The sequence below is a fragment of the Scheffersomyces coipomensis genome, assembly GCF_036884675.1.
Source record: "Scheffersomyces coipomensis strain NRRL Y-17651 chromosome Unknown DFJ63scaffold_4, whole genome shotgun sequence".
Classification (NCBI taxonomy): Eukaryota; Fungi; Ascomycota; class Pichiomycetes; order Serinales; family Debaryomycetaceae; genus Scheffersomyces; species Scheffersomyces coipomensis.
Window position 1 is genome coordinate 1,644,272 of NW_027042895.1, and position 13,756 is coordinate 1,658,027.

Genomic DNA, 13,756 nt, shown 5'->3' on the forward strand with positions numbered 1-13,756 from the left:
TTGTTCCAGCCATTCGGAAAATCTATGTGTCAGGTGATTTTTATCAGGTGTTTCAATTTTCAATTGATATTTATCCTATTTAGAACTTATTTATTTAATTATAATATATATTGATATATATGTGTATTATGGTAGATTTAAACTGTACAAATTAAAACTAAATTAATTGTGTGCAAAAAGGTGTAGTTGTGGGTTGAAAAGTCCCATAGATAAGAAATTTTTGTAATTTTTTCAACCATTTTTTTGCAATAAGGATATATTTTCATACTTAAGTTTATGTCTGCAAATAAATAGAGTTTTCCTTATATAGTTTCTCTATCAAACTCATTTCTTACAAATCTTTTCTTTAGATACTAAGTCTACTTTTTAGATACATAATAAATGCTACTCATTAGAAAAAAAAAACGGTTCTTCTAAATACTTAATTTCCTCTTCGTTTAATTTAAAATGAGTTGCTTTAACAATCTCTTACTTTAAATGTATGGCCGAGCTGAATGAAGCGAACTTTACGGTGTTAAAACTACAGCCTCCTATATTTAAACATTGTGGATGACAAATATTACGGATACTACTTCATTGGGAAGAATATTACAAAATGTTAGTAATGTGTTGCAAAAAAAGGGATAGATTTTAAATTATTTAGATTATTCGATTATTCTAACTAAAGAACTGATAATATTTAGGTTCATAAGGTTGTTCTAAATACTTGATTTCCTCTTCAGTTAATTTAAAATGAGTTGCTTTGACGATTTCTTCCACTCTTTCAACTGAATTGAGACCAACAATTGGACTAGCTTCTTTTGAAATAAGCCAAGCGGTAGCAACTATAGCCATTGAAGTATCATGTTTTTTAGCAATTTCTTCAACCCGGTTAATAATTTCAATATCACCTTTAGGTAAATCATTAAATTTTAAGATTTCAACAATTGCATTATTTCTTTTGATAGTTTCACCCGGAGAGTATGGACGAGCTAAAAGTCCCATAGCAATCGGAGACCAAGGGATTATTCCAACTTTACTAATATCATTGTCATTACAGAATACATTCATCTCACGTTCTTCTTCACGATAAATCAAGTTATAATAATTCTGCATACTGATAAATTTAAACCATCCATTTTTTTCAGCAAGGAATTGTAATTGAGCAAAATCAACTGCTTTCATAGATGATGCTCCAATGTATCTAGCATGACCCGCTAAGACCACATCATTCAATGCCTTCATGATTTCATGTTTTGGAGTGGTCCTATCTAATCTATGGATTTGTAACACATCAATATATGTACCTAATCTTCTCACTGAATCTTGAACACCATCAAAGATATGTTTTCTAGATAATCCCTTAGAATTAATGAATTCATATTCTGGTAAATCAGCTTCTTGAAATCTAAAGGAAAAGTTAGTTTCGTCGATTGCAGCATACACTTTAGTCATGATAACCACTCTATCTCTCTTAATATGATATTTCTTGAGAAACTTCCCTAATAATATTTCTGATTTCCCATTGGAATACATATCAGCAGTATCAAATGTTCTAATCCCGACATCATAACATTTCTTCAAGATTTCCATGGTTTTATCTTCATCTTCAACAACCCAATTAGCCCACCCTTTGTCTCCATAAGACATACACCCACAAATAACATTTGAGATGGATAAACCAGATTCACCTAATTTAACATGAGGAATTTCAGGAACACTTGATGACATTATTTGTATTGTTTGTTACCGTTAATTCTTTTAAACATTGATGGAAGTAAGTAGGATTTCAAGTTGTATTTATATAGTATTGGGTGCTGTTATGGGTGTGGAAAATGGCTTATGGATCTAAGTCTCAATTAGGCAACTTTTGTGGCCCATTTACCAATTTAGGTATTGCCGCTGTGCAAATTTTTAAGTTCGGTGTTGGTGATACTTTTGAAGATAACCATATATAAAATGGCTAAATTTGAAAGAACTGAGCCGTACGATGGGTGGAAAATATAGATAAGATTACCCTAGCCTCATTTAAAGTTATTAGATTGAATGTTCGACATAATACTTTGTGGATTACAAATAATACGATTGGAAGAAAATTACAGAATGGCATAATAATGTACTGCAAAAAAAGGATAAGATTTTATATTAGTATAGACTATTCTAACTAAAGAACTGATAATATTTAGGTTCATAAGGTTGTTCTAAATACTTGATTTCCTCTTCAGTTAATTTAAAATGAGTTGCTTTAACAATTTCTTCCACTCTTTCAACCGAATTAAGACCTACGATAGGACAAGCACCTTTTGAAATAAGCCAGGCAGTAGCAACAATAATCATTGAAGTATCATATTTCTTAGCAACTCCTTCTACTCTATTAATGATTTCAATATCACTCTTGGGAAAATCATTATATTGAAGAATATCAACAATAGGATGGATTCTTCTAAATTTTGCATTTGGATCATAAGGACGAGCCAAATTTCCCATAGCGATAGGAGACCAAGGAATTAAACCTACTTTTCCAAGACTGTTACGTTCAGCAAATGGGATCATTTCTCTTTCATCTTCACGATATAATAAATTATAATAATTTTGAGCACTGATGAATTTAAACCAACCATTCTTGTCAGCGATGAATTGTAATTCGGCAAATTCAGTTGCTCTTAAATTCGAAGCACCAATATAACGAGCATGACCTTCTAAAACCACATCATTTAAAGCTTTCATGATTTCATGTTTGGGGGTTGTTTGGTCAAAGGAATGAATTTGTAAAACATCAATATAAGTACCTAATCTTTTTACTGATTCTTGAGTTGCATCAAAAATATGTTTTCTGGATAATCCTTGAGAATTAAGCATTTCATAAGTTGGTGCACTTGAATCTGAAGTTCCAAATGATTCAGTAGTATCACTAACAGGGTTGAATAATTTAGTTAAGATAACCACTCTATCTCTCTTGATATTATATTTCTTAAGGAATTTACCTAATAAGATTTCAGACTTACCATTAGAGTATACATCAGCAGTATCAAAAGTTCTAATTCCAACATCATAACATTTCTTCAAGATTTCCATGGTTTCCTCTTCTTCAACAACCCAATCAGCCCAAGCTTTGTCTCCAAACGACATACACCCGCAAATAACATTTGAAACGGATAAACCAGAATCACCTAATTTAACATGAGGAATTTCAGGAACAGTAGAAGCCATTATTTAAGGATATAAATTTCATAAATGGATGAAATTGGCTTTAACCCTCTTTTTATTGGAAATATCTATCAATTTATATAATTTCAAAAACTTCAATTAAGGTCGTCTTTGAAAAATGGAGCTATATCTCAATTTAGCAATTTTGTTAACTCCAGTTACCGGTTTAGGTAATGCCGCGGAGGGAGATAAAAAATTTCGGGCTTTAATTGAATTTACCGATTCGGAATATATACGAATCAACCTTTTAGTAATTAACATCCGCTAATTATGAATGTATTGTGTGATATATGATATCATAACTGTAGTTTATGCAAATTTCAATATTATTGATTCTACAATTGTTTATAATATGACAATTTAAAGAAGGGCCAATTTTTTTTATTCACTATAAAACTACAGATCTATTTAAAAAATGGAATAATTCTTTGGTTCATAAGGTTCTTCTAAATATTCAATTTCTTCAGGAGTTAATTTGAAATGAGTAGCTTGAACGATTTCTTCAACTCTTTCAATTGAATTAAGACCAACAATTGGACAAGTACCTTTACTTATAACCCAAGCGGTGGAAATAATAACCATACTGACACCGTGTTTTTTAGCTAATTTTTCAACTCTATTAACGATTTCAGCATCATTACCGGATAAACCACCTAAATGTAAATGAGTTATACCAGATTCAGTTTTAGCATTTCTATTATTTTGAGATTCAGTATTTAATGGACGTGCTAATACACCCATAGCGATAGGTGACCATGGGATTAAACCAACTTTTCCAAAGATATTATCATCACAAAAGGCATTCATTTCACGTTCTTCTTCACGATAAAGTAAATTATAATAATTTTGCATACTAATGAATTTAAACCATCCATTCTTGTCGGCAATAAATTGTAATTGAGCGAATTCAACTGCTTTCATAGATGATGAACCGATATATCTAGTATGTCCTGCTAAGATGACATCATTTAAAGCTTTCATGATTTCATGTTTTGGAGTGGTTCTATCTAATCTATGGATTTGTAATACATCAATATAAGTACCTAATCTTCTAACCGAATCTTGAACGGCATCAAATACATGTTTTCTGGATAACCCTTTTGAATTAATATATTCATAATCTGGTAATCCTGATTTTTGTAATCTAAAAGAATAATCTTGATCATTAACAGGATTAAATAATTTAGTTAAGATAACCACTCTATCTCTTTTAATATTATATTTCTTAAGAAACTTCCCTAATAAGATTTCAGATTTACCATTTGAATAAATATCAGCAGTATCAAATGTTCTAATTCCAACATCATAACATTTTTTTAAAATGGTCATGACTTTTTCTTCATCTTCAAGAACCCATTGGGCCCAACTTTTATCACCATAAGACATACATCCAGCAATTACTCGTGAAACTGATAAACCAGAATCACCTAATTTAACGTGGGGAATTTCAGGAAGGGACATTATTGTTGTGTAGTTGTTTGATATTTTTTCAATTGAGTTACAATAATGAAGTGAATAATTCAGTTCAGAGATGATTAAAGTAGAATCAGGTCATATTTATATTATCCTTAACTGTAATAAGCCCTTTATTTTTAAAAAGGGTGAAATATAATTATATAACTCCTATATCTTGTTATACCCCTCGTCCCCCCGTTTTTCATTTTAATCCCCCAAATTTTAAACCCCAAAGCGGCCCCAAAAAAGAAGAAGGAGGTTTTAAAATGGGTTTATTATGGAGTGGTTACCTTATTTGTATTGATTAATTACTAATCCGCAATTACTTTAATTGATATTAAGTTATAATTGAATAAGAATTATTACGAAATGTTGAAACATTCTTACCGAGCGATTAATTTTGCATCAATTAGAAGAGAGTATATAGTTATAATTTAGTTAGTATAGTGAGGACGTGGGGGGATTGAAGAAGGTAACCCCATTTATAAGTATGATAATAGAGTATATATAATTAAAATGTAATTGAATAGTTTGCAGCCAATCTCATTTACCTATGAGTCACATCATAATTCAATTTAATTATTCAGAATGGATAGTTTGATGGGACATGTTATTAATTTATTTGCTATACTGCTAGTCACATGATCGTTCACATGACTTACACGATCACATGACAAAGCATGTGATCATTTTTTTGTTTACATTTTCGACTAAAATAAATTGACATGTCGATATTTTTATGATTTGAATCTGACTTGTATTGGAGATATATCTTTAGATTGTTTTCTAGTGATCATCTTCGTATTGTCATCACCATTGATCTCTTCAGCCAACCAGTTAATTTGATAGATCAAGTATCATCAACAACAATATCTCCTCCTCCTCCTCCTCCTCCTCCTCCTCCTCTCTCGTATATTAATTAGACGAGGCAGCACAGACAGACAGAAAAAAAAATCACAACAACCAAAATTTTTTTTTGCCAACACACAACAAACAAACAATCATTTTAAACACATATCATAGTTTGATTATAGGTTACCAACTGAACCATCTGGGAGGAATCACATACCATAGACTTGTACATAATGACAGCCGCCAGTAGTCCGATAAAGAATAATAATACTGTTAATAGTGGTAATAGTAACAGTAACAACAATTATAAACCTACTTCAAAAGTGATTGATTCATTACATTCTCAAATCGATACTTTAAAAGAACAATTGGATGTGGTTCAAACATCGTGTGACGACTATAGAAAGAAGTATAGTGTGGCGATGCAAAAGAATGAATCATACGTTGATCAATTAGCCAATTCCAAACATGAAACTGATATGATTAATGCTTTATTAAAACGAAAAGAACGAAGAATTCAAGATTTAGAAACTCAAATTAATGAATTATATTCAACTAATGATTCTTTAACTTTAACTACCAAGAATCTTAAAATTAGATGTGAAAATCTTCAAGAATCAAGTGTATCATCCATAGCTGAATATGAAAGATTAAAGATTTCTTATGATTCATTAATAACTTCTCAATTAGAATATAAAAGACATTATCAACAAGAATTAAATCAATTACATGATCAATTTAACGATTATAAATCATCTCAACAAAAAAATTTAGAATCTTTACAATTGAAATTCGCTAATAATGATAAAGATGTCGATATTTTACTTGATAGTTTAACTAATAAAAGAATCGCTATGGATTCAATTTATGTTAAAAAGAATAAAATGGTATTAAACTTATTATTTAATCTTTCAAAAGTAGCGAAATTACATGGTCAAGATTCAAAATTAATCTTACAACAATCAGTTGATACTGTAAATGCATTATTAGAAAAATATCCTGATTTAACTGAAAAGATATCTCAAGTTGAACAAATTGATATTAATTTAGATCAAATCTTATCTGAATCTCAATCTACCTTAGATGATTGTTCATTTGATGATGATATGTCAATCAATTCGGAAGATAGTAAAGAATCATCGGCATCAAGAAATGTTTCAATGTCATCCACTACTTCAAACCCAACAGTACAAAGATCAAATACTTTACAGAATAAAAAGAGAAAGAATAAACGAAATTCAATCAGATTCGATTCAAAGGGTTCAGGTCCTGATTTCTCAACTATAGTTACTCCAACTACAAATAATCAAAATCAATTCATGTTACCAAAAAGACCAACCATAACCAATAATACCCCCAATAATACTAATAATAACAATACTCCTCCTCCTCCTAATAATCGAAATATATCAAATAATTCATCCTCATCGAATTCTCGTCAATCTTCAGTATCATACCATACCACTTATGATGCTAATACATTCCAAATAACCCAACCAAACCGTCATAACAGTAACAACAACAGCAATAATAACAACAACAAAGGATCATATAGAAATAATAGTGGTAACAACAACAATAATAATAACAACAACAACAACAACAACAACAGCAACAGCAACAACAACAATAACAATAACAATAACAATAATGGCAATGGGAATGGGAATAATAACGGTGGAGGAATGAGTAAACAAGCAAAGAGAAGATCAATGTATAATAACTCCAATACAAATAATAATAATAATCATAATAAGAGAAATTCACAATTATTCGATACTACAAATTTGAATTATCCAACCAATGCAAATTAATTGAATTGATTAATACGTATATATATATTTAAATAGATTGATACCCTCCTTACAACCTACCTCATACCTCACACCAACATATTTTCTCATTTCTCATTCGTCATAGACTAGAGTTAAAGGTTTATAGATTAGATAAGTTATAAAAGATTCGGTTTCGTGAATATAAATCACGAGAGTTACTATTAATACACATTTATTTATTATCCCATTGTTATTGAGATAAGTCAATTCCAAACTTTCTAGGGGATCACAGTGACCCTTGCAAAGGGGTTTAATGCATTTGGATGTGTTAAAATGTATGGTCGCGAAAAAGGTTTCTTACGTATCCACCCCCCAAAATTTATAATTTCAACAAATCTCATTTTCATAATCTTTCATGCTTACTTCTATGATATCATAACCAACGATTAGTATAACGATGAAAAGAAAACGTCAATGTAAATCAGTACCAGTATTTGGGGATAAAGACTTCCTTTTCGGAGAATTTGGGGACTTTCCACTTGATTTGAAAATTTGTGTACTTAAGTTTTTAAAAATTCGAGAGATAGTTAAATTTCGACATATTATTAACGATGAAGAGATTAATAGTTTAGATCTTAGGCAATTTAAAAATAATCCTGATAATCATGATGATTATTTGGATGGCAGATTAAATTTTGAGGAGTTTAAGGTTGATTCAGGTTATTATAACCCAAGAACAAGTAAACAGGACAGATTTGATTATGCTGTTGAAAGACTTGAAGAAGGATTAGAAATGATTAGAAATAATGATATTTCAATTCCAATTCATATCGAAATTGGTAGTCGAGATAGTGGGTATCTTCAAAATAATCATTTTAAAAAGTTAAGATGTTTAGATTGCAAGCCCTTAGATATTCGTTTATCATTGACTGATTTGAGATGTAAGGATTGTAAATTATTGAATAAATTCTCATCACCTAAGAAAGTTAACGAGTTGATAGTGACTCTAATGAATCATAATGAATATAAAGCTTTCGAAATTGATATTTCGAAGTTTACTGAATTGAAAAAGTTTGACATTTCAGAAATAAACGATGACCTAGAGATTCAAATAAAGCTAGATTATTCCAATAATTTATATCATAATTTGACAGAATTAATAACCTATGATATATTTGATTTGAGAGAAATAGGCAAATTCACTAATTTAAAAACATTGAAGCTAACATTTAAGCATGGAAAAGATGTCTTCTTACCGTTTCTACCAAGATCCATTACAAAATTGAAATTAACATCACTATGGGGAACAGGAGTACTTCATATCAAATCAAATGCCGATTGCCCACCAAATTTGACCTATTTAAAACTTTATGATGATGAAAAGCCATATTCTCCATGGAGGGACACATTAGCGTATTCATTTCCTTCAACTTTGAAAACTTTGAAAATATACGGGGAAGCAATTTGTTCTGTTGTAACAATGTTACCTCCATATTTAACTTGTTTAGAACTCAGGTTTGCACGTAGTTATCTGTTGACACAAGATTATGATTTTGAATTGCCAGCTACACTTGAGAAATTACAACTACAAAATTTGAATATAACTATTAGAGGTTCTAATAATATGGTACTTCCAAAGAGATTAGTTGAATGTGATATTGGTCTGTGCAATTTCTCATTTGAATTATATAGAGATAATCTTGATGGTTCAAACAAGTATTTAAAATATTTAAGTGTTTCAAATGATCACGATGATGATGATGTTGACGGTATTCCTCTTAATAACTTGAATTTCAAGCAGTTTTCAAAATTAACACTGATGGATCTATTTTACTGTGGTATACTGAGTTTGACTGACTTTAGACCACCATTGCGCCTAGAGTATTTAAAAATCAATGATAATAAATTATCATCAATGGATGAGACATGTCCATTGTTTAATAATCCCAATGATTATCCAAACTTAACTATGTTAGACTTTTGTTGTCAAATTACTTATATATCACCAAATATCAAATTACCTGTAAATTTAGAAAGCCTTCAAATTAGAGATGATTGTTCAAAGCAATTTTGTTTCAATACATCGATCGTGACACATCAAAAATTAACTCATGTCTGCATACGACAGCTCTCGTCAGTATCTTTTAATGTGGAACATATAGGAAGTGAAATGAATACAATATTGAGAGAGTTATCTCTTGATTTTGATGAAAATTCCTTTCCTGGTGGTAAAGATGAAATTGATCAATTTTATGATAAGCTTGAAAGGGTACTATGGCAAGATAAGGAGTAGACGTGGTTATAAGAAAAGATTTATCAGAATAGTCTTTAAATATCCTTATGATAAATTTTGATATAAAAATATATTCCTAGAATATGATAATAATCTAATAGTTGGTCTTATCTTATCAGAATATAACTGGGTCTCTGATTCAGTCAAAGTTGGAAGAAATGTATCTTGTATTTAGTAAGGGTTCTATTCTAAAAAGCAATCAGGATTTTAACCGATTATATGACATTATTGAATCACTTATCGGTAAGAAGATTGATAATCGAACTTGTAATGAAAATACAGATTTTACTGTATTTGTCAATTGAAGACATCGTTTTATTCAAATCGTTGATTAATGATGTTGAAATTGAAGACGTTCCCATAAAGGACATTACCAAAGAGAGATTACGGATTGAATATATGAGAGATCATGATGAACTTATTCATTCGGAAGAGTTGGACTTAGAATTTGGTTCGAACGAAGAGAAGATGGCAATGAAATTATTAAAAATGCATTTTCATCATATAGAACAAAGTCAATTAAAACTTCAAAAACTTATAAAATTGAATAAAGTTTGTCAGGATATTATTCCAATTCATATCGATTCAGTGAATGCTCATCATATTCCCCTTAAATTCCTTAATGGTTTTTCAGGTGAATCGCAAAAGTTTGACTTAATATTGGAAGTGGAAAACTTAAGTCATAAGTCAATATCAGATTTAGATGAATTTTCATATCCTGATATTATTAGTGGTATAATAATCACAAGTGTACCAACATCAGATTTCAGTACAGATTTCAATATAGATTTTGAATCAAAAATGTATGATTTATCAAGATATAAGAATCTAAGACTACTCAATGTCCCTCTGTTTTCTACCTATCTGTCGATATTTTCACCAAATTTATTTAATACTTTGACTGATTTGATTATTAACAATATATGTGAATTTGAGTACTTATCTCATTTCAATAAATTAGAGCGTTTAGAGGTAGAAATAAATGCTGAAGAAGAATTTTATATCAAAGATTTACCAAGAAGAATTTCCAAATTAAAATTAATAGTAGACGTTGATGTTGATCCAGTCATAATCAATTCAAGCGACGATTGGCCACCTAATTTAAAATCATTATCACTTAAGGATGATTATTGTGATGAGCCACCATTTGTTAATTTTCAAAATTATGATTTACCTTCAAATTTAACCCTGCTAGACGTTGAAGGTCATTTTTTGGATGGATTGTTAGATAAATCCCCTGTATCATTAACTGAATTAACTTTACTGCAAGAATCTTACTATGATAATTCCCAGTTGATCAACTTTAAAATCCCCCATGGTATCACTAAACTTGACTTGACAGAATTTAATTCTTCAAATAATCTGTTGGACCTTCCAAGTGGATTACAACTGTTCAAGTTGTTTAATTGTAATTTTTCAATGCCAGTGAATGATTTTAATTTTGACCATTGCAAATCATCATTAAGAGTTTTCGAGGTGGAAAGTTATAAAAATCCAATCTCTTTCACAAATTTAGATTTTAGTGAATTTTCAAAGTTAACAAACATATCAATAGCTGATTGCGCAATTACAAGTCTAAGTTCCTTCAATCCACCAACTTGTTTACGATACTTAGATATTATTGATAATTCTATTAAAACGCTTGATGAATCTTGTCCTTTATTCAACAACCCCAGCAAATATTCCCAATTTGTTGAAGCGACGTTTAAAGATTGTCAAATCACCAGGATTTCACCAAATATCAAATGGCCAATACATTTACAGGATTTATTCATAAGCGATAGCTGTGAAAAGAAATTCTTTTTTACCAGTTCAATTGCTAGACATAAGTCGTTGCGAAAATTACATTTAGGAGTACTATCTTCCATTCATATTTACGATCTAAATATAACCAAATCTGGTGATCCATCAAAATTCGAAAAATTAACGTTTACATTCACCAGCGATTCTATTCCAAAGACTAAACAAGATTACAATAGATTTTATGATAAGATTGAATTTCATGTTGGGAAGAAAATCCAAAAGAGAGCCTATAAAACAAACCTTAATAAAGATGTAGTTATGAAATTTGTCGATACTAAATAGGACCATTCGTTATTCTTATCAAGTTGTAGTATTTAGGTGCAAAAAAATAAAAAATAAATTGAAATTCTAAAAATAGACGCATCAGACCTTAATTTAGATTCTGATTCAGAATATAAACTTATTATCAAACATACGCTTAAACAATCATCGCAAGCAAAGAAATGGTCAATCAAATCCTGCTTCAATATGAAGATTAATAAATTGAAAGCAATACCATTGTACGGCGATGATGATTTTGTCTTTACAAAATTTCCAGACCTTCCCCTTGAATTGAAGATTAATATTCTTCTGATGCTTGAGATTAATGAAATACTAATATTTCAATCATTGATAAACGATCCGAGTGTTAAGAGACTACGTCTAGCAGATATAACTAGCGTAGAACCAGAATTTGAGTATTTAAAAACTACTGAAGAATCTGTGAGTGCTCCAATCCGAACTTCTGATAAAATAGAAGAGGATCAAGAAAACCACAAACAAAATCAAACAGAAATAACAAAAGTGTTCGATGTGATGAAAATGTTGAATAAAAAGAATCAAACTATAATCCCGGTGGTCTTTAATTTTTCAAAATGTTGGAATTTTCCCACTGATCATTTGGATGAACTATTTCATGATGCAACTTATTTTGAAATCGAATTTAAGTTTCTCCGTTTGGCTAACTCTCAATTAAAAAAATTGCAAGATTTCAAATATTCTAATATGGTGAGAAAGATATCCATTTTAAAACTTGTAGATCCTACCGGTCCACAGTCTCATTTACAGTTGGATTTAATAAATTATCAAAAGTTATTGGAACTTGAATTTGAATCAGTACACCGCATAAATATAAAGTGGTCGCTACAAACTTATGATGCTCTAACAAGTCTATCAATTGATGATATTCTCGATGGTGCAGAATTACTAAAATTCAAGAATTTGAATAGTCTTGCACTTGTATTAAGGAAGGATATTGATTTTCAAATAAAATATATCCCTCAGAGCGTGTTGATATTGGATTTGCACGCAAGGGATAGAACTAAAGGCATTATAATTGAATCACATAAAGATTGGCCACCAAGTTTACATACGCTATTTCTTCATGATGATGGAAAATCCGGTTTTTTGGAAGTCCTAAATCATAAACTACCACTAAGCTTAAAAAAATTTCGTCTACGGGGCCCACCTCTATATCAAGTTTTTACCCAGTTACCTAATCTGTTGGTTGATTTGGAAATGCTGATAGATGATGAGAGAATTTGTGTGGTTCCTTCCTTTGAATTTCCACTATTTCTTCAAAAAATGGAAGTTAACTTTATAAAAGTTAAAGTTCAAAATAAGCAAATACAACTTCCTTTTGGATTAAAAGTGTTCGATGTATCAAGCTGTGATTTTTCAATGAATGTAAGTGATTTTGACTTTAGTATTTGCAAATCAAGTTTGAAAGAAATTTCCATGAGTTCCACACCACTTAAAAAGTCAGATTTTAGTGATTTTTCAAACTTGACTAAAATTACAATTGGTGACTGTGGTATTTAAAGCCTAACTCCTTTTAAACCTCCAAAATGTTTGCAGTATTTAGATTTATATGGATTGAATCTTGAGTCTATCGATGAATCATGCGTTTTATTTAATGATCCAGAAGCCTATCCTTGCCTAACATATATCGAGATAACCAGTGACCCTACTTACGTATCACCTAAAATTCAGTTACCAATCAATTTAAAAATTTTAGATATGTCAAAGGTTAAAACATTTACTTTTACTAACTTTATGGCTACTCATAAATCATTGGAATATTTACTGTTATTGGGATTATCTTCACTTGACTTTGATAATGAAATATTGGACAAAAGTAAGATCATTGAATCAAACTTAGAAAAAATATATCTTAGAGTAACTGATGAGTTTTTCCCTAATAGTCATGAAAATCCTGAAGCGCTTTATGATAAATTTCAAACTTGTGTTGGTAAAACAGTGGAAGGATCTTTTTCTGAAGATGATTTTGTTGGTAATCAAGTATATTTAGATTTCATTGATTGAATGTGAAGAAACATGATGCGTAAGTTATAGGTATACTCCGTCAATGTTCTTAACTCTACTTTCGATATAAATAGGTATAATTAGTTAT

The 13,756-nt window shown here is 30.1% G+C and overlaps 7 protein-coding genes across 7 annotated transcripts; 4 read left to right on the forward strand and 3 right to left on the reverse strand. All coding sequences in view use genetic code 12, as the record gives it.

Moving 5' to 3' along the window:
• Positions 1-437: 437 nt before the first annotated feature.
• DFJ63DRAFT_319501 (aldo/keto reductase) lies at positions 438-1,598 on the reverse strand (the record flags this gene model as incomplete). Its single annotated transcript, XM_064907070.1, has 1 exon — positions 438-1,598. A coding segment is annotated over exon 1 (911 nt), but the record flags the coding sequence as incomplete, so codon positions are not given.
• A 541-nt stretch (positions 1,599-2,139) lies between these two features.
• DFJ63DRAFT_323022 (aldo/keto reductase) lies at positions 2,140-3,189 on the reverse strand (the record flags this gene model as incomplete). Its single annotated transcript, XM_064907482.1, has 1 exon — positions 2,140-3,189. One exon carries the CDS (start codon positions 3,187-3,189, stop codon positions 2,140-2,142), a length of 1,050 nt encoding a protein of 349 aa, XP_064762043.1.
• Positions 3,190-3,594: 405 nt separating this feature from the next.
• On the reverse strand, positions 3,595-4,647 carry DFJ63DRAFT_336006 (aldo/keto reductase; the record flags this gene model as incomplete). The annotated part of the gene is made up of 1 exon (XM_064908300.1): positions 3,595-4,647. One exon carries the CDS (start codon positions 4,645-4,647, stop codon positions 3,595-3,597), a length of 1,053 nt encoding a protein of 350 aa, XP_064762044.1.
• A 1,079-nt stretch (positions 4,648-5,726) lies between these two features.
• On the forward strand, positions 5,727-7,307 carry DFJ63DRAFT_336007 (SWI5-dependent HO expression protein 3; the record flags this gene model as incomplete). Its single annotated transcript, XM_064908301.1, has 1 exon — positions 5,727-7,307. One exon carries the CDS (start codon positions 5,727-5,729, stop codon positions 7,305-7,307), a length of 1,581 nt encoding a protein of 526 aa, XP_064762045.1.
• A 418-nt stretch (positions 7,308-7,725) lies between these two features.
• On the forward strand, positions 7,726-9,561 carry DFJ63DRAFT_313826 (uncharacterized protein; the record flags this gene model as incomplete). Its single annotated transcript, XM_064906239.1, has 1 exon — positions 7,726-9,561. One exon carries the CDS (start codon positions 7,726-7,728, stop codon positions 9,559-9,561), a length of 1,836 nt encoding a protein of 611 aa, XP_064762046.1.
• A 109-nt stretch (positions 9,562-9,670) lies between these two features.
• On the forward strand, positions 9,671-11,739 carry DFJ63DRAFT_170288 (uncharacterized protein). The gene has a single exon (XM_064903719.1). The coding sequence runs from the start codon at positions 9,781-9,783 to the stop codon at positions 11,644-11,646; it is 1,866 nt and encodes a 621-aa protein (XP_064762047.1). The 5' UTR covers positions 9,671-9,780; the 3' UTR covers positions 11,647-11,739.
• Positions 11,740-11,832: 93 nt separating this feature from the next.
• DFJ63DRAFT_336009 (uncharacterized protein) lies at positions 11,833-13,668 on the forward strand (the record flags this gene model as incomplete). The annotated part of the gene is made up of 2 exons (XM_064908302.1): positions 11,833-12,756; positions 13,201-13,668. 2 exons carry the CDS (start codon positions 11,833-11,835, stop codon positions 13,666-13,668), a joined length of 1,392 nt encoding a protein of 463 aa, XP_064762048.1.
• Between the last annotated feature and the right edge of the window lie 88 nt (positions 13,669-13,756).